The sequence below is a fragment of the Zalophus californianus genome, chromosome 1 (assembly GCF_009762305.2).
Source record: "Zalophus californianus isolate mZalCal1 chromosome 1, mZalCal1.pri.v2, whole genome shotgun sequence".
Taxonomy (NCBI): domain Eukaryota; kingdom Metazoa; phylum Chordata; class Mammalia; order Carnivora; family Otariidae; genus Zalophus; species Zalophus californianus.
Genome location: NC_045595.1, coordinates 11,364,251 through 11,383,555, shown reverse-complemented (window position 1 = coordinate 11,383,555; position 19,305 = coordinate 11,364,251). Strand labels below are relative to the sequence as shown.

The 19,305-nt window shown below is 42.6% G+C and overlaps 1 protein-coding gene across 1 annotated transcript; it reads right to left on the bottom strand.

Moving 5' to 3' along the window:
- Positions 1-302: 302 nt before the first annotated feature.
- On the bottom strand, positions 303-2,783 carry CASP14 (caspase 14). Its single transcript, XM_027585262.1, has 6 exons — positions 2,757-2,783; positions 1,779-1,928; positions 1,456-1,681; positions 1,187-1,303; positions 904-1,007; positions 303-407 (listed from the first exon to the last, which is right to left on the bottom strand). Exons 1-6 carry the CDS (start codon positions 2,781-2,783, stop codon positions 303-305), a joined length of 729 nt encoding a protein of 242 aa, XP_027441063.1.
- Positions 2,784-19,305: the final 16,522 nt, after the last annotated feature.

Genomic DNA, 19,305 nt, shown 5'->3' with positions numbered 1-19,305 from the left:
GAACAGAAACTAGGATAAGTGAATATACTCTTAGGTTGTATTAATAGAGGTGGAGATTCCAGCCTGAGGGAGGTGAATGTTAATGTTAGTGCTGTGCCTTGTGCTATGTTTTGGCTGGTTTGCTTTAAGAATGACAGGGACAGAAGGAAAGAGGACTTGCATGAGGGGTGTGATGAAAGAGGGGCTGGGTGCCATTTGGCCTTGGGAAGAGAAGATTTTAGGGGAGTGATGAGAGCTGCCTCTAAATATCCATGGGGCAGAGAGAGCACTTGAAAGACAACCTCTCCCTGCCCTTTCTACTTTTACTGCAGATAGAGCCGTTTCCGAAGGGTGCTTTGGATTTCGGGATTCACTTTCCTTGGTTTTCCTTCCTGAATCAGCTCTGCTTCGGCCATCCGACGGGTCACCTGCAGCAAGAGGTGTGGTCAGCTTAGAGTTGGGTCCCTAGGGGAGCTGGTGTGGTGGGCTTATAGGGAGAAGGTTAGAGAACACGGGAGGTGGGTTTACATGTCCTAAAATGGGAGACCTTTATTGCTTCATCCTATGCCAAAATCTTTATGGAATCATTGGTTGGACATTCTTGTTATGTTTTTTCTAATCTACCATAAAAGCATATAACCATTAGAAGAAAAAAAAGGTCGTTCAACCAATGATTAAACCTATAGGTTTTGTTTACAGAAATGTATCTGTATTTCATCTAAATTATCTCACATACTCACATTTGGAATTTCCTGCTTTAGGGAAACTCATTGCTAGGATGTGGGTGTCCTAGTTTCTGTGTTGGGACCTAGGTTGGATTTGGGGCTGGGGGCGGGAGAGGGGGAGAATGCAGGCAGGTTTGGAAGAGGCTCAGCCTCCCTGCTCAGGCTGGGAGAGGGTTCCAGTTACCTTGTCCCAACTCACCTCTGTCAGAAGCTCCAGGATGGGTCCACTCCTCTCTGTGAACACATCAACCAGGGTCTGGATGAAGCAGGAGCCCTCTTTGTCATGTCTGTATGCAATGTACCCTAAGGATTCCAGAGAAGAGGGCTCAGGAGAGCTCCAACGGGAGCGGGTGGGTTGCTGTGTGTGGTGCAAGAGGCTGTGGAAGAGGGTGGGTCCCGGAGGAGCTCAGGGGTCAGGGGTCAGAAGTGGTGTGCACGGGGGAGGAGCAGGAGCCCACCCTATGTCAGCTGGGAGCTCATACCCTCCACGGTGGAGTAGACGTGGAGGATGTCCGTATACGTTGGGATAGTCTCGGGACTGTCCTTTGTGAGCATCAGAATATCACCTCCACTTACTCTTTCACCGGAGTCCCTTTGTTCTGAAATGTCAAGAAGAGGAAAGTCAGAGAAAAAGATGGGGAAAGGCGGTCATCATGAGACACAGTGGCAAACCAAGGCTTAGCTGGGGCTCTGGATCTAGGGTTAGGCTGGATTAGGAACACAAATGCCGTGTTCTTGGCTTTGTCCCCACCTCCTCGACAGGCCTGCACGATGTACACCTTAGGCTTGGCTCGCAGGGCCCGGCAATTCTTGTTGTTCAGAACCTCGAAAAGGTTCTCCAGCTCCACCATTTGTCCGTCCTCCCCCTTGAGGCGACCTTCTAACCCATGTGCCATGAGCACCACAAAAGCACAGCTGATGGGGTCATTCCGGGCATCCATGGCCTGCCGAAAATTGTCCAGCTCTTCCTGGAATTGCTAGAGTGAGAAGAATGGCCAGACTCAGGGGTGGCCCCAAAGCCCACCTTCTGGTCCAGCCCTCTCCCTTATTGGCCTGGGGCTGGCAGCACAGTACCTGGGCGGTGGGGTCTCTCTTCATGGTGCTCTCAAATCCCAGCTGCCGGAACATGCGTTCCAGAGCATCCAGGTCTGCCTCTGAACCTTCCCGTGCTTTGGTGACGCAGAGTGTCAGGGCTAAGCGGGCGCCTGACATGTCATATACCTCCTGGGCCAAGAGTTGACAAAAATCATCAAAAGGATGAGGAAGTCAAGGAGAAGCAGAGGGTGTGGTCCAAAGAGGCCTGGGGTTTGGGTGGCAGGGTAAAATACAGATGCCCAATTACAATCACATTTCAAATTAAAAAAATAAGTGTTGTTGTTTTTTTTTTTTTTTTTTTTTTTTAGTATGACTACATCCCAAATGTAGTATGGGGTATAGTTATACTATAAGATTATTTGTTGTCAATGTGAAGTGTAAATTCGAGTGGGCATCCTTTATTTTTATTTGCTGAATCTGGCGACTTAACCTGGGATCTGGCTCTGTTTTAGTTCTGTGTGAACTTGGGCAAGTCACTGCTCCCATCTGAGCCTTAGTCTTCAAACACAGACAATGAGTGTGTTTATGGGGAATTGTGAGGGTCCCTTCCAGCTAGCATACTGGTGGCTTTGGCTCTCTCTCTGTCCTTCCCAAGAGTGTTCTGAGCATCATTCTCTCTTATAAAGAGGTCTCAGAATTTCTGAGGCTAATACTGAGATCCCACCTTGTCCTGTCTGAGGAAGAAGGGTATTGGGGTCAAAATTTCTTCTCTTATCCTCACTATCAACCTTAGTGATAAGAATTTGATTGTTGAGACAGATATAGCAGGGCCCCCCACCCCAGGTTTGTTTCCATCTCTGTGTTTTTTTCTCCATCTGAATGATCACAGAGCACCTTCTAGCTCTGAACCCACATCATGATTTTTCACCCTTTCCAGTATCCCTGAAACATTAAGCTCCTCACCTTCTCTCTATCCACATGCTTCCACCCCTCTCCCCCAAACTGCACCCAGCCCACCTCCTCCAAAGGCCGAGGATTGCTCATGTTTCCTCTGATTCTCAGTCCGGCTCTCAGCACTCTTGGCTGAACCTGGGGGTTCAAGAGAAGATAGTTTGAAGGTCTCCAAGGGAAGGCAGAAGGGCTCAGGGAATAGACTAGTTTGTCTATCCAGATTTTTGTGATTGAATAGAAACCCAGTGGTGGGGACTCAGTTCATAGTCAGACGTGGGCAAGAGATGACAGTCTGTGAAGAATGGCATCTCTAGCGTGACACTCCAGTGGTGTCTTCCATCCTTGGATGCTCCCAGAACTCCTGCCAGCCTCCCCCTAAAATGCCATACCCCCTGGAATTTTCCCTATCTCTCCCTCAGGACACCCACCAGCTTGTGACTCTCCTCCCCATCCCAAGGACCTGGACTGATGAGGGGGAAAGAAGCCCCATATACTCCCCTATGTTGTCCAGAAGCTGACAGGCTGGGGAGACATCAACAGGGAGATGCCTTGGGATTAGGTTTAAAAAGAGAATGTCGGGGGTGCCTGGGTGGCTCAGTTGTTAAGCATCTGCCTTCAGCTCAGGTCATGATCCCAGGGTCCTGGGATTGAGCCTGGATGGAGCCTTGCATCAGCCTCCCTGCTCAGCGGGAAGCCTGCTTCTCCCTCTCCCACTCCCCCTGCTTGTGTTCTGTCTCTTGCTGTCTCTCTCTCTCTGTCAAATAAAAAAAAAAATGTCATCAAAGTGGGGAATACTGCTTTGGAACTGTCCCAGTGTGTCTCTAACCCAAACAGATCAATCACTTCCCTCCCTCTGCCTTGAACCTGAACATCTGTCTGAGTTCTTCATTCTCATTTCTGAGTTCTGTTTTACTCTCTGGCTGAACAGAATGACTTTTGCCATATTCTTGGTGTTTTCTCATCTCATTTCCTTGCCTTGTCTTATACTTCCTCTTCAGCCTGGAATGTGTCTTTACTAGTCAAGACACTTCTCTGTCAATTTGGATGGCATCATGTCTGCTATGCCTTCCCCCTGCCATCTACTCATCCATCCATTCATCCATCCATTCAACCATCTGTCCGTTCATCCATCCATCCATCATCCAACCATCCATCCGTTCATCCATCCATCCAACCATCCGTCCGTTCATCCATCCATCCATCCAACCATTCGTCCGTTCATCCATCCATCCATCCATCCATCCATCCATCCATCCATCCATCCATTCATCCAAGCACCCACCCATATATCTATCTATCCAGCAAATATTTTCTGGGTGCTTATTATTTGCCAGCCACTGGGAATGAACTGTGTAAGACAGACATGCTCCCTACCCTTATGTAGCTCTAGTCTGTGACAGAAATGAATATTAAATCTCTCTTGTTCTCAGAATGTCTGGCTGGCTCAGTCAGTGGAGTGTGTGACTATCTTGGGGTTGTAAATTCAAGTCCCATGTTGGATGTAGAGATTACTTAAAAATAAAATCTTAGGGGCGCCTGGGTGGCTCAGTCGTTAGGCATCTGCCTTCGGCTTGGGTCATGATCCCGGAGTCCTGGGATCGAGCCCTGCGTTGGGCTCCTGCTCCGCGGGAAGCCTGCTTCTCCCTCTCTCACTCTCCCTGCTTGTGTTCCCTCTCTCGCTGTGTCTCTCTCTGTCAAATAAATAAATAAAAAATCTTTAAATTAAAAAAATAAAATCTTAAAAAAATCTCTCTTGTTCTCTCTTAGACACACACACACACACACACACACACACACACACACACACACACACTGAAGCCAATGCCATGAGGAAAGAAGAATCAAACACTGTGAGAAAGAAAGTGAAAGGGGCATGGTTTTTGGAGCCAGATAAACCAGAATCAAGTCTTGCCCCTGCCCCTTCCCAGCTGTGTGACCTGAACATCTTATTCTCTTCAACTCAGTTTTCCCATCTAAAAAGGACCCTGAAGGAGCCCTAGATGCCTTATAGCAATGGCACAGCAAGGAGGTTTTATGATCCCTGTTAACCTACTGGAAGTCGCCTCTCCCTTCTCCAGACTCTCAGAGCCCTGCATGTTTATACTTGTGTGACCATAGTGCTTTTGATTCTTTTTCTAGTGGCTGAACTAGAAGCTCAGTTTTTAGGACTGAAAGCCTAATTTCTTTATCTGCCTCCATCAGGGTCACCAGTGTGGGAATGGGCACAGAGGTGGTGTCTGAGGAAATTTCTTGAGTAAGCAAATAATAAACAAATGAACAAATAAAGAAAGGATGGATGGATGGATGGCTGAATGGATGGATAGAAATTTCTTTAGTTCTGCCAAAACTGGCCAGAGCATTCATTCATACAGGGAGAGGGAGAGAGTAAGGGAGAGAGAAGAGAGAAGAAAAAAGGAGAGGAGGAGAGAGGAGAGGAGAGGGGAGGAAGGCAGAGGAGAGAGAGAGAGAACTAGTATCTGCCAAATCACTTACTGACTCTAGAAATGGCTGCTCCTTAAAGCCAGTCCAAGTCTTGCCACTCTGCTAGCTGCCAACAGAGCTAGGCACCGAGGATGGGTCTGCTGACCTTGGAGATGGGGCTGACAGTGTTTCTCCTGAGAGGCCTGTGTATAAATTGGGCAGCACAGCCATCTGACCCTTTATTGCCAGCAAGTCTTCTGTCACTCAAGAAACCTCATGGTGGGAGGGACACACCCTTGGCACAGCCTTGGTGAGGAGATGGAACCAGATGCCTATGGAATGAGTCATGGCAAAGCTTAACCAACACCCCCCTGGCTAAGGAGGCTGAGGCAGAGCATTCAAATCAGCCAGGGCTTTTATGTCAGCCCACACACAAAGCAACCCTCGGGTCCAGCCCCTCTGACTACCATCAGTCCATCATTTCCATCATTATGCTCTCTTCCATCCCTTCTCCATTCAACTGGGCAGACAATACCAACTTCACTTGTTTATTACTTCATCAAGCATTCAACAGCCCCAAGAGGTCAGCATTGTTGCTCCCACTTTGCTGATGAGGGAACTGAGATTCATAGAAGTGAAATGACTGCCCTAGGTCACCCAACTAATGATTGGCACAGTTGGCATTCAGCACCAGTGGGTCTGGTCCATCTGCATCATCAAACTCAACTGCTGTCTTCTCTTCTCATCACCTTCCTCCTCGATTCTTTCTTAGCCTTAATTTTAGTTCGCTTTATGTTATGTTTTGTTAGCAGATTTAAAGAGATATAATTCACATACCATACAATTCACCCATTTAAAGTGTAAAATCCAATGGTTTTTACTATATTCAATGCTGTGCAATCATCACTACAGCCTATTTTAGAACATTTTCATCACCTCAAAAAGAACCCTATACCCTTTTTAGTTATGGCCCCCAATCTTTCCCCCACCCATACCTCCCAGCCCTTGGTAACCATTAATCTTGTTTTCTGTCTCTGTAGATCTCCTTGTTCTGGACATTCCACATGAATGGGATATGTGTTTTTTGTGTTTGGTTTCTTTCACTTAGCATAATATCTTTAAGTTTCATCCATGTTATAGCATGTGTCAGTATGCCATTTCTTTTTATGGCTGAATAATATGCCATTCTATGAATATACCTCATTTTGTTTATCCATCCGTCCATCCATTAATGGGTATTTGGGTTGTTTTCACCTTTTGGCTAGTATGAGTGATGTTGCTATAAACACTAGTATGTATATAAATCTTAGTGTGGATATATGTTTTTATTTCTCTTGGGCTTATATCTAGGAGTGGAATATTCAAACAATACTGAAATGTATTCAGCAAAACCAGAACATTCAATTAAATGCTGCAGCTACGGTGGAAGACAGTATGGTTTTTCCTCAAAAAAGTAAACATAGACTTACCGTTTAATACAGCAATTCCAGTTCCATGTATATACACAAAATAATTGAAACAGAGTTTCAAACAGATATTTGAACACCAGTGTTCAGAGCAACATTTTCGCAATAGGCAAAACGTGGAAACAACTCAAATGTTCACCAGTGGATGAATGGAAAGACAAAATGTGGTGCATCCATGCAATGGAGTATTGCTTAACCTTAAAAAGGAAGGACATTCTGACATAGGCTACAACATGGATGAAACTCGAGGACATTATTCTAAGTGAAATAAGCCAGACAAAAAAAGGGACAAATACTGTCTGATTCCACTTATTTTTTTTTAAAGACTTTTTTATTTGACAGAGAGAAAGAGAGAGAGCACAAGCAGGGAACAGCAGAGGCAGAGGGAGAAGCAGGCTCCCCGTTGAGCAGGGGGCCTGATGCGAAAATCGATCCCAGGACCCTTGGATCATGACCTGAGCCGAAGGCAGATGCTTAACTGACTGAGCCACCCAGGCACCCCATCTGATTCCACTTATATGAAATCCCTAGTAGCCAAATTCACAGAGGGAGAAAATAGAATGGTGTGCACCAGGGGCCAGGGGACTGGGAGTGGGGAGTTAGTGTTAATGGGGACAGAGTTTCAGTTTTCACCAGATGAAAAATTCTGGTGATGGATGGTGGTGCCGGCTGCGCAACCATGTGAACGTACTTAATGACACTGAACTGGACACTTAAAAATGGTTAAAATGGTAAATTTTGTGTTATGTATATCTTACCACAATAACAAAAATGAAAAAAATCCTGAAACATTCTCATCCCCCCAATTCTTCTTTTTGTTTCAAGATAATGCAGGCACCAGACTGGGTAGTTTTTCTCCAAATCCCCATCTCTGCATTGATATACATACTTAAAGCTGTATATAACAAATATGTATATAACATATTTGTTATATGTATGTTGGCTCTTTCCACCAAATTGTTCTGTTACTTGCTTTGTTCACTTAATTATATGTCTGAGTCATCTTCCCATGTCACTCCATGTGGAACAAACTCATTTTTTGTTTTCTTTTAAAAGTTTTTTCATTGAGGGTCACCTGGGTGGCTCAGTCAGTTCAGCGTCTGCCTTTGGCTCAGGTCATGATCTCAGGGTCCTGGGATCAAGCCCCGTGTTGGGCTCCCTGTTCCATGGGAAGCCTGCTTCTCCCTCTCCCTCTGCCTTTTGCTCCCCCGCTTATGTGCTTTCTCTCTCTGTCAAATAAATAAAATCTTAAAAAATTCTTTTTCATTGAAGAATATCCTACATGCAGAAAAGAGCACAAATAAAAAATGTGCATGCAAGTCAATGAATTTTCACACAATGAACACGCTAGAACCTTGCAACTAGGACCCAATCAAGGAAAAGAATGAACAGCTCCCCACCCTGGATTTCCTGTCCTGCTTCCTTTTTTGTCACTACCCTGATCCTGCCTTCCCCAAACACTATCTTGATATAGAACACTACAGATTAACTTTTTCTGCTTTTGGGACTTTATATCAATGGAATCACACCATATGTTCTCTTTTGCATCTGGCTTCATTCACCTCAACATTATGTTTGTGAGATTCAATCTTTTTTTTCCTTTAAATTTTTTATTGTTATGTTAATCACCATACATCATTAGTTTTTGATATAGTGTTCTATGATTCATTGTTTGTGCATAACACCCAGTGCTCCACGCAGAACGTGCCCTCCCTAATACCCATAACCAGGCTAACCCATCCCCCCAACCCCCCTCCCCCCTAGAACCCTCAGTTTGTTTTTCAGAGTCCACCGTCTCTCATGGTTCGTCTCCCCCTCTGATTTACTCCCCTTCATTCTTCCCCTCCTGCTATCTTCTTCTTTTTTTTTTTCTTAACATATATTGCATTATTTGTTTCAGAGGTACAGATCTGTGATTCAACAGTCTTGCACAATTCACAGCGCTCACCATAGCACATACCCTCCCCAATGTCTATCACCCAGTCACCCCATCCCTCCCACCCCCCACCAGTCCAGCAACCCTCAGTTTGTTTCCTGAGATTAAGAATTCCTCATATCAGTGAAGTAATATGATACATGTCTTTCTCTGATTGACTTATTTCACTCAGCATAACACCCTCCAGTTCCATCCACGTCATTGCAAATGACAAGATCTCATTCTTTTGATGGCTGCATCATATTCCATTGTGTATATATACCACCTCTTCTTTATCCATTCATCTGTCGATGGACATCTTGGCTCTTTCCACAGTTTGGCTATTGTGGACATTGCTGCTATACACACTGGGGTGCACGTACCCCTTCAGATCCTGACATTTGTATCTTTGTGGTAAATACCCAGTAGTGCAATTGCTGGATCGTATGGTAGCTCTATTTTCAACTTTTTGAGGAACCTCCTTATTGTTTTCCAGAGTGGTTGCACCAGCTTGCATTCCCACCAACAGTGTAGGAGGGTTCCCCTTTCTCGCATCCTGGCCAACATCGGTCGTTTCCTGACTTAATTTTAGCCATTCTGACTGGTGTGAGGTGGTATCTCACTGAGGTTTTGATTTGGATTTCCCTGATGCCGAGCGATGTTGAGCACTTTTTCATGTGTCTGTTGGCCATTTGGACGTCTTCTTTGGAAAAATGTCCGTTCGTGTCTGTGCCCATTTCTTGATTGGATTATTTGTTCTTTGGGTGTTGAGTTTGATAAGTTCTTTATAGATTTTGGATACTAGCCCTTTTTTAAAAAATTTTTTATTGTTATGTTTTTTTTAAATTTTTTTATTGTTATGTTAATCACCATATATTACATCATTAGTTTTTGGTGCAGTGTTCCATGATTCATTGTTTGTTCATAACACCCAGTGCTCCATGCAGAATGTGCCCTCTTTAATACCCATCACCAGGCTAACCCATCCCCCTACCCTCCTCCCCTCTAGAACCCTCAGTTTGTTTTTCAGAGTCCATCATCTCTCATGGTTCCTCTCCCCCTCTGACTTACTCCCCTTCATTCTTCCTCTCCTGCTATCTTCTTCTTTTTCTTTTTTCTTAAAATATGTTGCATTATTTGTTTCAGAAGTACAGATCTGTGATTCAACAGTCTTGCACAATTCACAGCGCTCACCGTAGCACATACCCTCCCCAATGTCTATCACCCAGCCACCCCATCCCTCCCACCCCCCACCACTCCAGTAACACTCAGTTTGTTTCCTGAGATTAAGAATTCCTCATATCAGTGAGGTCATATGATACATGTCTTTCTCTGATTGACTTATTTCACTCAGCATAACACCCTCCAGTTCCATCCACGTCGTTGCAAATGGCAAGATCTCATTCCTTTTGATGGCTGCATAATATTCCATTGTGTATATATACCACTTCTTCTTTATCCATTCATCTGTCGATGGACATCTTGGCTCTTTCCACAGTTTGGCTATTGTGGACATTGCTGCTATAAACATTGGGGTGCACGTACCCCTTCGGGTCCCTACATTTGTATCTTTGGGGTAAATACCCAGTAGTGCAATTGCTGGATCGAACGGTAGCTCTAATTTCAACTGTTTGAGGAACCTCCATACTGTTTTCCAGAGGGGTTGCACCAGCTTGCATTCCCTCCAACAGTGTAGGAGGGTTCCCCTTTCTCCACATCCCCGCCAACATCTGTCGTTCCCTGACTTGTTCATTTTAGCCATTCTGACAGGTGTGAGGTGGTATCTCATTGAGGTTTTGATTTGGATTTCCCTGATGCCGAGCGATGTTGAGAACTTTTTCATGTGCCTGTTGGCCATTTGGATGTTTTCTTTGGAAAAATGTCTGTTCATGTCTTCTGCCCATTTCTTGATCGAATTATTTGTTCTTTGGGTGTTGAGTTTGATAAGTTCTTTATAGATTTTGAATACTAGCCCTTTATCTGATATGTCATTTGCAAATATTTTCTCCCATTCTGTCGATTGTCTTTTGGTTTTGTGGACTGTTTCTTTGCTGTGCAAAAGCTTTTTATCTTGATGAAATCCCAATAGTTCATTTTTGCCCTTACTTCCTTTGCCTTTGGCGATGTTTCTAGGAAGAAGTTGCTGTGGCTTAAGTCGAAGAGGTTGCTGCCTGTGTTCTCGTTTAGGATTTTGATGGACTCCTGTCTCACATTCAGGTCTTTCAACCATTTGGAGTCTATTTTTGTGTGTGGTGTAAGGAAATGGTCCAGTTTCATTCTTCTGCATGTGGCTGTCCAATTTTCCCAACACCATTTGTTCAAGAGACTGTTTTTTTTCCATTGGACATACTTTCCTGCTTTGTCAAAGATTAGTTGACCATAGAGTTGAGGGTCCATTTCTGGGCTCTCGATTCTGTTCCATTGATCTATGTGTCTGTTTTTGTGCCAGTACCATACTGTCTTGATGATGACAGCTTTGTAATAGAGCTGGAAGTCTGGAATTGTGATGCCGCCAGCTTTGGTTTTCTTTTTCAACATTCCTCTGGCTATTCGGGGTCTCTTCTGGTTCCATACAAATTTTAGGATTATTTGTTCCATTTCTTTGAAAAAGGTGGATGGTATTTTGATGGGGATTGCATTGAATGTGTAGATTACTCTAGGTAGCATTGACATCTTCACAATGTTTGTTCTTCCAATCCATGAGCATGGAACGTTTTTCCATTTCTTTGTGTCTTCCTCAATTTCTTTCATGAGTATTTTATACTTTTGTGAGTACAGATCCTTTGCCTCTTTGGTTAGATTTATTCCTAGGTATCTTATGGTTTTGGGTGCAATTGTAAATGGGATCGACTCCTTAATTTGTCTCTCTTCTGTCTTGTTGTTGGTGTATAGGAATGCCACTGATTTCTGTGCATTGATTTTATATCCTGCCACTTTACTGAATTCCTGTATGAGTTCTAGCAGTTTTGGTGTGGAGTCTTTTGGGTTTTCCAATAAAGTATTGTATCATCTGCAAAGAGTGAGAGTTTGACTTCCTCTTTGCTGGTTTGGATGCCTTTGATTTCTTTTTGTTGTCTGATTGCTGTGGCTAGGACTTCTAATACTATGTTGAATAGCCGTGGTGAGAGTGGACATCCCTGACACGTTCCTGACCTTAGGGGGAAAGCTCTCAGCTTTTCTGTATGATATTTGCTGTAGGTTTTTCATAGATGGCTTTTATGATATTGAGGTATGTACCCTCTATCCCTATACTCTGAAGAGTTTTGATCAAGAAAGGATGCTGTACTTCCTCAAATGCTTTTTCTACATCTATTGAGAGGATCATATGTTTCTTGTTCTTTCTTTTGTTAATGTATTGTATCACGTTGATTGATTTGCGGATGTTGAACCAGTCTTGCAGCCCAGGGATAAATCCCACTTGGTCATGGTGAATAATCCTTTTAATGTACTGTTGGATCCTACTGGCTAGTATTTTGGTGAGAATTTTTGCGTCCATGTTCATCAAGGATATTGGTCTGAAATTCTCCTTTTTGAAGGGGTCTTTGTCTGTTTTGGGGATCAAGGTAATGCTGGCCTCATAAAATGAGTTTGGAAGTTTTCCTTCCATTTCTATTTTTTGGAACAGTTTCAGGAGAATAGGTATTAATTCTTCTTTAAATGTTTGGTAGAATTCCTCTGGGAAGCATCTGGCCGTGGGCTTTTGTTTGTTGGGAGATTTTTGATGACTGCTTCAATTTCCTTAGTGGTTATAGGTCTGTTCAGGTTTTCTATTTTTCCTGCTTCAATATTGGTAGTTGATACATCTCTAGGAATGCATCCATTTCTTCCAGGTTATCTAATTTGCTGGCATAGAGTTGCTCATAATAAGTTCTTATAATTGTTTGTATTTCTTTGGTGTTGTGATCTTTCCTCTTTCATTTATGATTTTGTTGATTTGGGTCATTTCTCTTTTCTTTTTGATAAGTCTGGCCAGGGGTTTTTCAATCTTGTTAATTCTTTCAAAGAACCAGCTCCTAGTTTCGTTGATCTGTTCTACTGTTCTTTTGGTTTCTATTTCATTGATTTCTGCTCTGGTCTTTATTATTTCTCTTCTCCTGCTGGGTTTAGGCTTTATTTGCTGTTCTTTCTCTAGCTCCTTTAGGTGTACGGTTAGGTTGTGTATTTGAGACCTTTCTCGTTTCTTGAGAAAGGCTTGTATTGCTACATACTTTCCTCTTAGGACTGCCTTTGCTGCATCCCAAAGATTTTGAACAGTTGTGTTTTCATTTTCATTGGTTTCCATGAATTTTTAAAATTCTTCCTTAATTTCCTGGTTGACCCATTCATTCTTTAGTAGGATGCTCTTTAGCCTCCATGTATTTGAGTTCTTTCCGACTTTCCTCTTGTGATTGAGTTCTAGTTTCAAAGCATTGTGGTCTGAAAATATGCAGGGAATAATCCCAGTCTTTTGGTACTGGTTGAGACCTGATTTGTGACCTAGGATATGATCTATTCTAGAGAATGTTCCATGGGCACTAGAGAAGAATGTATATTCCCTTGCTTTGGGATGGAATGTTTTGAATATTTCTGTGAAGTCCATTTGGTCCAGTGTGTCATTTAAAATCCTTATTTCCTTGTTGATCTTTTGCTTAGATGATCTGTCCATTTCAGTCAGGGGGGTGTTAAAGTCCCCCACTATTATTGTATTGTTGTCAATATGTTTCTTTGCTTTTGTTATCAATTGCCTTATATAATTGGCTGCTCCCATGTTAGGGGCATAGATATTTACAATTGTTAGATCTTCTTGTTGGATAGACCCTTTAAGTAGGATATAGTGTCCTTCCACATCTCTTATTACAGTCTTTGGTTTAAAATCTAATTTGTGTGATAGAAGGATTGCCACCCCAGCTTTCTTTTGGTGTCCATTAGCATGGTAAATGGTTTTCCACCCCCTCACTTTCAATGTGGGGGTGTCTTTGGGTCTAAAATGAGTCTCTTGCAGACGGCATATGGATGGGTCTTGTTTTTTAATCCAATCTGATAGCCTGTGTCTTTTGATTGGGGCATTTAGCCCATTTACATTCAGGGTAACTATTGAAAGATATGAATTTAGTGCCATTGTATTGCCTGTAAGGTGACTGTTACTGTATATTGTCTTTGTTCCTTTCTGGTCTATGCTGCTTTTAGGCTCTCTCTTTGCTTAGAGGACCCCTTTCAATATTTCTTGGAGGGCTGGTTTCGTGTTTGCAAATTCCTTTAGTTTTTGTTTGTCCTGGAAGCTTTTTATCTCTCCTTCTATTTTCAATGACAGCCTAGCTGGATATAGTATTCTTGGCTGCATGTTTTTCTCATTTAGTGCTCTGAGGATATTATGCCAGTCCTTTCTGGCCTGCCAGGTCTCTGTGGATAGGTCTGTTGCCAATCTAATGTTTCTACCATTGTAGGTTACAGATCTCTTCTCCCGAGCTGCTTTCAAGATTTCCTCTTTGTCTCTGAGACTCATAAGTTTTACTATTAGATGTCAGGGTGTTGACCTATTTTTATTGATTTTGAGAGGGGTTCTCTGTCCCTCCTGGATTTTGATGCCTGTTTCCTTCCCCACATTAGGAAAGTTCTCTGCTATAATTTGCTCCAATATACCTTCTGCCCCCCTCTCTCTTTTTTCTTCTTCTGGGATCTCAATTATTCTAATGTTTCTTCTTATTGTATCACTTATCTCTCAAATCCTGCCCTCGTGATCCAGTAGCTGTTTCTCTCTCTTTTTCTCAGCTTCTTTATTTTCCATCATTTGGTCCTCTATATCACTAATTCTCTCTTCTGCCTCATTTATCTTAGCAGTTAGTGCCCCCATTTTTTATTGCACTTCATGAATAGCCTTTTTGATTTCGACTTGGTTAGATTTTAGTTCTTTTATTTCTCCAGGAAGAGTTTCTCTAATAACTTCCACACTTTTTTCAAGCCCAGGTAGTATCTTTAAAATCATGATTCTGAACTCTAGGTCCGACATCATACTAACGTCTGTATTGAGTAGGTCCCTGGCAGCCGGTACTACCTCTTGTTCTTTTTGTTGAGGTGATTTTTTCCATCTTGTCATTTTGTCCAGAGGAGAATAGATGAATGAGAGAACAAAATGCTAACAGGTTAACAACGTCCCCAGCAAATATACTCTAAACAAATCTGAAAAGACCTGAAATCAGGGGAAAAGAAAGGGATAGAAAGAAAAGGAAAGAGAAAAAAAAAGAAAAAAGATAAAAACAAACAACAGAACAAAACAAAAAAACCCAGAATATATCAAATATGATAAGGCTAGTGCATAGATCAATGCCACACACTAGATTTTGGGTGTATTTTGGTCTGTCAGAAGAAAGTGCCTCCTAAATTTCTAAAGAAAGAAAGACTTATATATGTACAAAATGAGTGTTGGTACGATGAAGGGATGGAATATGACTGTAAAGATGAAAAGTATGGAAAAGTTTTAAAAAAGAAATTGATAAGGTGCTTGAAAAAAGAAAGAAGAGGATTAAAAAGAAAGAAAGAAAGGAAGAAAGAAAGAAAAGGGGAGAGAATGTGATCAGGCAGGAGACTAGAACAAAGCCACACACTAGAGATTTAGGGTATATTTTGATATGTTAGAAGAAATTGTGTCTCAAAATTTTAAAGAGAGAACAACTTATATATATATTTCAAAAATAGGGGTAACTACAATGAAGGGATAGAATATGACTCTAAAAATGAAAAATAAAATGTTTTTTTTAAAAGGGATTGATAAGATATTGGTTGAAAAAGGGAAAAAGAAAAATAAAAAAAAACAGTTAAAAAATTAACTTTGAAAGACTAATGAATCATGGTAAAAAAGCCATGAATTTTATGTGCAGCATTCCCCTAGCGCTGGAGTTCTCCCATTCTCCTTGATCGGTAAACTTGGTCTTGGCTGGCTGTTCGTGCTGATCTTCTGGGGGAGGGGCCTGTTGCTGTGGTTTCCAAATATCTTTGCCTGAGGTGGAATTGCCCCGCCCTTGTTGGTCCGGGCTAAGTAATCAGCTCGGGGTTTGCTCTCGGGAGCTTTTGTTCCCTGCAAGCTTTCCGTACAGTGTTGGAGGACGAGAGTGAAAATGGCAGCACCCAATCTCTGCCTGGAGGAGCCGAGAACTCGGGGCCCCGCTCCTCAGTGCACCCTCAGAGAAAAGCAGTCAGTCACTCCCATCTCCCCGGTCTCTGGCCGCACTCCATGCTCACCCGGCCTGTGACTGAGCGTTTGTATCTCTGACACCCGACCCCGTGTGGAGTCTCCAAACCCAGCAGATCCCTGCGGTGCGCTCCCGTGCCGCTCCTCCCGGGGGAGGAAGGGGAGTCTCCCCGGCTCTGCCGCTTGTTGGGTCCCTGCTGGAGGAGCAGTGGCCCGACTGGGCCATATAGCAGTGGCCCGACTGGGCCACAGTTTATGGCAACCCCGAGCTGAGAGCCCGCGCCTCGGCTCCGTCTCTGCAGCCGGCTTCCCCGCTCCGATTCCTGGGAGCTCTGCCGCACTCAGGCACCCCTGGTCTTTCTGTGACCCTGAGGGTCCTGAGACCACACTGTCCCGGGAGGATTCCACCCCCCGGCTTAGCCACTGCAGCGATGTCCCTCAGCGGAGCCGACTTCTAAACGTTCCGATTTTGTGCTCTGGGGCTCTATCACTTGCCAGAAGTGGCCGGCGGAGGCCTCATCCCCGGCCGTCTCTCCTCCGGAATATCGCCTCGGATTCACTTCTCCACACGTCCTACCTTCCAGAAAGTGGTCGCTTTTCTGTTCAGAGTTGTTGCTATCCTTTCCTTTGATCTCCTGTTGAGTTTGTAGGTGTTCAGAATGGTTTGATCCCCATCCAGCTGAATTCCTGAGACCTGAGGAAATCCAGGTCTCCTACTCCTCCGCCATCTTGCTCCGCCCCCTGAGATTCAATCTTTTTTGCATGTGGCTGGAGATCCTCAATATTATTGCTTTATAACAGTATTTTTCAATCTTTTTCATTATTTTCTCCTCACAAGAAGCCATTTTAGAGATTTTTCCTAATTGTCCCTCCATGAACTTTAATACCACAGATATACTATCTATGTGTCTATCATATATCTACCTATCTCTCTCTCTATCTCTATATTGTTTGTATATCTGTATATTTTTTATTTCCCCCAAGTGAATTTTGCCCCTGGGGGGGGGTAAAATATTGCTCTCACTGAAGATGCATGCTTTATAGTGTTCCACTTATTTACCCAATTTGTTAGTAATGGATATTTGGGTAGTTTCTGTTTTTTTTTTTCTTTGAGATTATGAGCCATGGAACTATGTACACCTAGTATATGCCTTTTAATAAACATATGTACACATTTCTATTGGGTATACACTTATAAGTGAAAGTGCTGGATAATAGAGACTATATATGTATAACTTCAGTAGTCGTTGCCAAACTATATCCCAAAGGGTTGTGTCACTTTTTACCCTTCCATCAGCAGTCCCTAAGGGTTCCAAATCCAAGACAACACTTGATATATTTTTTTTCATTTTAGCCACTCCAGTGCATGTGTTGTATCATTGGTTTTATAAAGGGCACAGCATTCCATAGAATAGACGGACAGTAATTTTTTAAGTCATTTCCCTGATGATTGGACATTCTTTTTTTTTTTTTTTTTTTTTTGCCAAGGCAAATAACCTTGCTATTTGACATGAACAACCTGTACATTCCTCTTCAGGCACAAGGTTGAGCCTTTTTTGGAGAAATTCCTACAGGTGGAATTACTGGTTTAAAGGGCATAAGGTGTCAAAAATCTGCTAAATTTTGGCTGCTAATTTGCTTTCTCAAAAGGCTCTAGCAATTTGTTTTCCATCTCAAAGAATAGCATGTGCCCATATCCCTAAATCATTAAGAATATAAGATATTCCTATAAGTTCCAGTTTCCTCTTGTAAGAAATGAAGACCTACCTTTTAGGACTGCTCAGAGATTCAGAGATAGCCCATATGTAAAACACCCAGCAATGTTCCTTCTTGGCATATAGAAGGATGCTATGTTTTCTTCTTTTCCATCATCCCCTCTTCTCTTCCTGGTCCTTCTCCTTCTTCACTTAATTTATTCAACAAATATTTATTGGGTATTGTATCTGACCCCGGGCCAACGTTGGTAAATAAAACTCAGTAGTCTTTGTCTTTGTGAAGATTACAATCTTATCTCCATTGTCACAATAGCATCCACAGGTCTCATCCCTGGCACTGTAATAAATATTAATTACAGAATATGTCCCAATCATGAGCTTTCTGTGCAGGGGTAGGGCTTGGGCGCTGTCTAAAGCATGCAGGGAAGCATCCCCTCCCATGTTTCTTCACAATGACCCAGGTAGGTTTGGCCATTCCAAAAGTGGACAGGACAACACACCTGGGAGTACATGGAATCATCTGCGGAGGTGACCTGGAAGACGTCACTTTGTTCTGTGACGGTGTAAAAAGCACACATTGTTCATTGGAAGAGAAATAAAAGCCAGAGAAAGACCTAATCAAACAGGACCCAATGTCCCATCCTCATCTCAGACCAAATATTTTAGCTAAACTATACTTCTGCCACCTTCTGTCTTCTTGAAATCTCATTCTTTCATAGGGTCTAGTCAGCAAAGAAGACTGAATCTTAGGGGAAAGAATTGAGAATGTGGATGTTTGCAATGATGTGCTGGAAAGTGTTTAACAACAGGCTTGTTCTAAACAAACAAGTAAGCAAGCAAGCAAAGAAACAACACAAAGCAAAAAAGTCCTGATTTTCAGTGTTGGTCAGTTTTCATCGTGTAAATATTCCCATGGTGGCTGATTTCAAGTTATCAACACAGCATCACTGAATGTAGAGTTATGAAAAGCTGGTTTCAGTACACCACTGAGTGTCTTAGAGAGACTCCCTGAGAGGGCCCAGTTCCCAAATTTCCATTGACTGATGAATGGATAAAGAAGTTGTGATATAAGAACACTCATGAAAGAAATTGAAGAAGACACAAAAAGATGGACAAACATTCCATGCTCATGATTCAGAGGAATAAACATTGTTAAAATGTCTATGCTACACAGAGCAATCTATACCTTCAACGCCATCCCGATCAAAATTCCAATGACATTTTTCAAAGTGCTGGAACAAACAATCCTAAAATTTGCATGGAATCAGAAAAGACCCTGAATCACCAAGGAAATGTTGAAAAAGAAAAACAAAGCTGGGAGCATCACGTTGCCTGATTTCAAGCTATATTACAAAACAGTGATCACTGAGACAGCATGGTACTGGCACAAAACAGACATATAGACCAATGGAATGGAATAGAGAGCCCAGATATGGACCCTCAACTCTATGGTCAACTAATCTTTGACAAAGCAGGAAAAAATATGCAATGGAAAAAAGACAGTCTCTTCAATAAATGGTGCTGGGAAAATTGGACAGCCATATGTAGAAGAATGAAACTCAACCATTCTCTAACACTATATGCAAAGATAAACTCAAAATGGATGAAAGACCTCAATGTGAAACAGGAATTCATCAAAATCCTAGAGGAGAACATAGGCAGTAACCTCTTTGACATCGGCTGCAGCAACTTCTTTCAAGATACATCTCCAAAGGCTAGTGAAACAAAGGCAAAAATGAACTTTTGGGACTTCATCTAGATAAAAAGCTTCTGCACAGCAAAGGAAACAGTCAACAAAACAAAGAGGCGACCCACAGAATGGGAGAAGATATTTGCAAATGACACGACAGACAAAGGGCTGGTATCCAAGATCTATAAAGAACTTCTCAAACTCAACACCCAAAAAACACATAATCAAGTCAACAAATGGGCA

Coding starts and splice junctions, on each gene's coding strand:
- CASP14 (XM_027585262.1), bottom strand. CDS start 2,783: ATGAGCAATCCTCGGCCTTTGGAGGAG. Junction 1,682..1,778: donor AGAGAGACCCCACCGCCCAG/GTACTGTGCTGC, acceptor TTCTCACTCTAG/CAATTCCAGGAAGAGCTGGA. Junction 408..903: donor TCCTGGAGCTTCTGACAGAG/GTGAGTTGGGAC, acceptor CTCTTGCTGCAG/GTGACCCGTCGGATGGCCGA.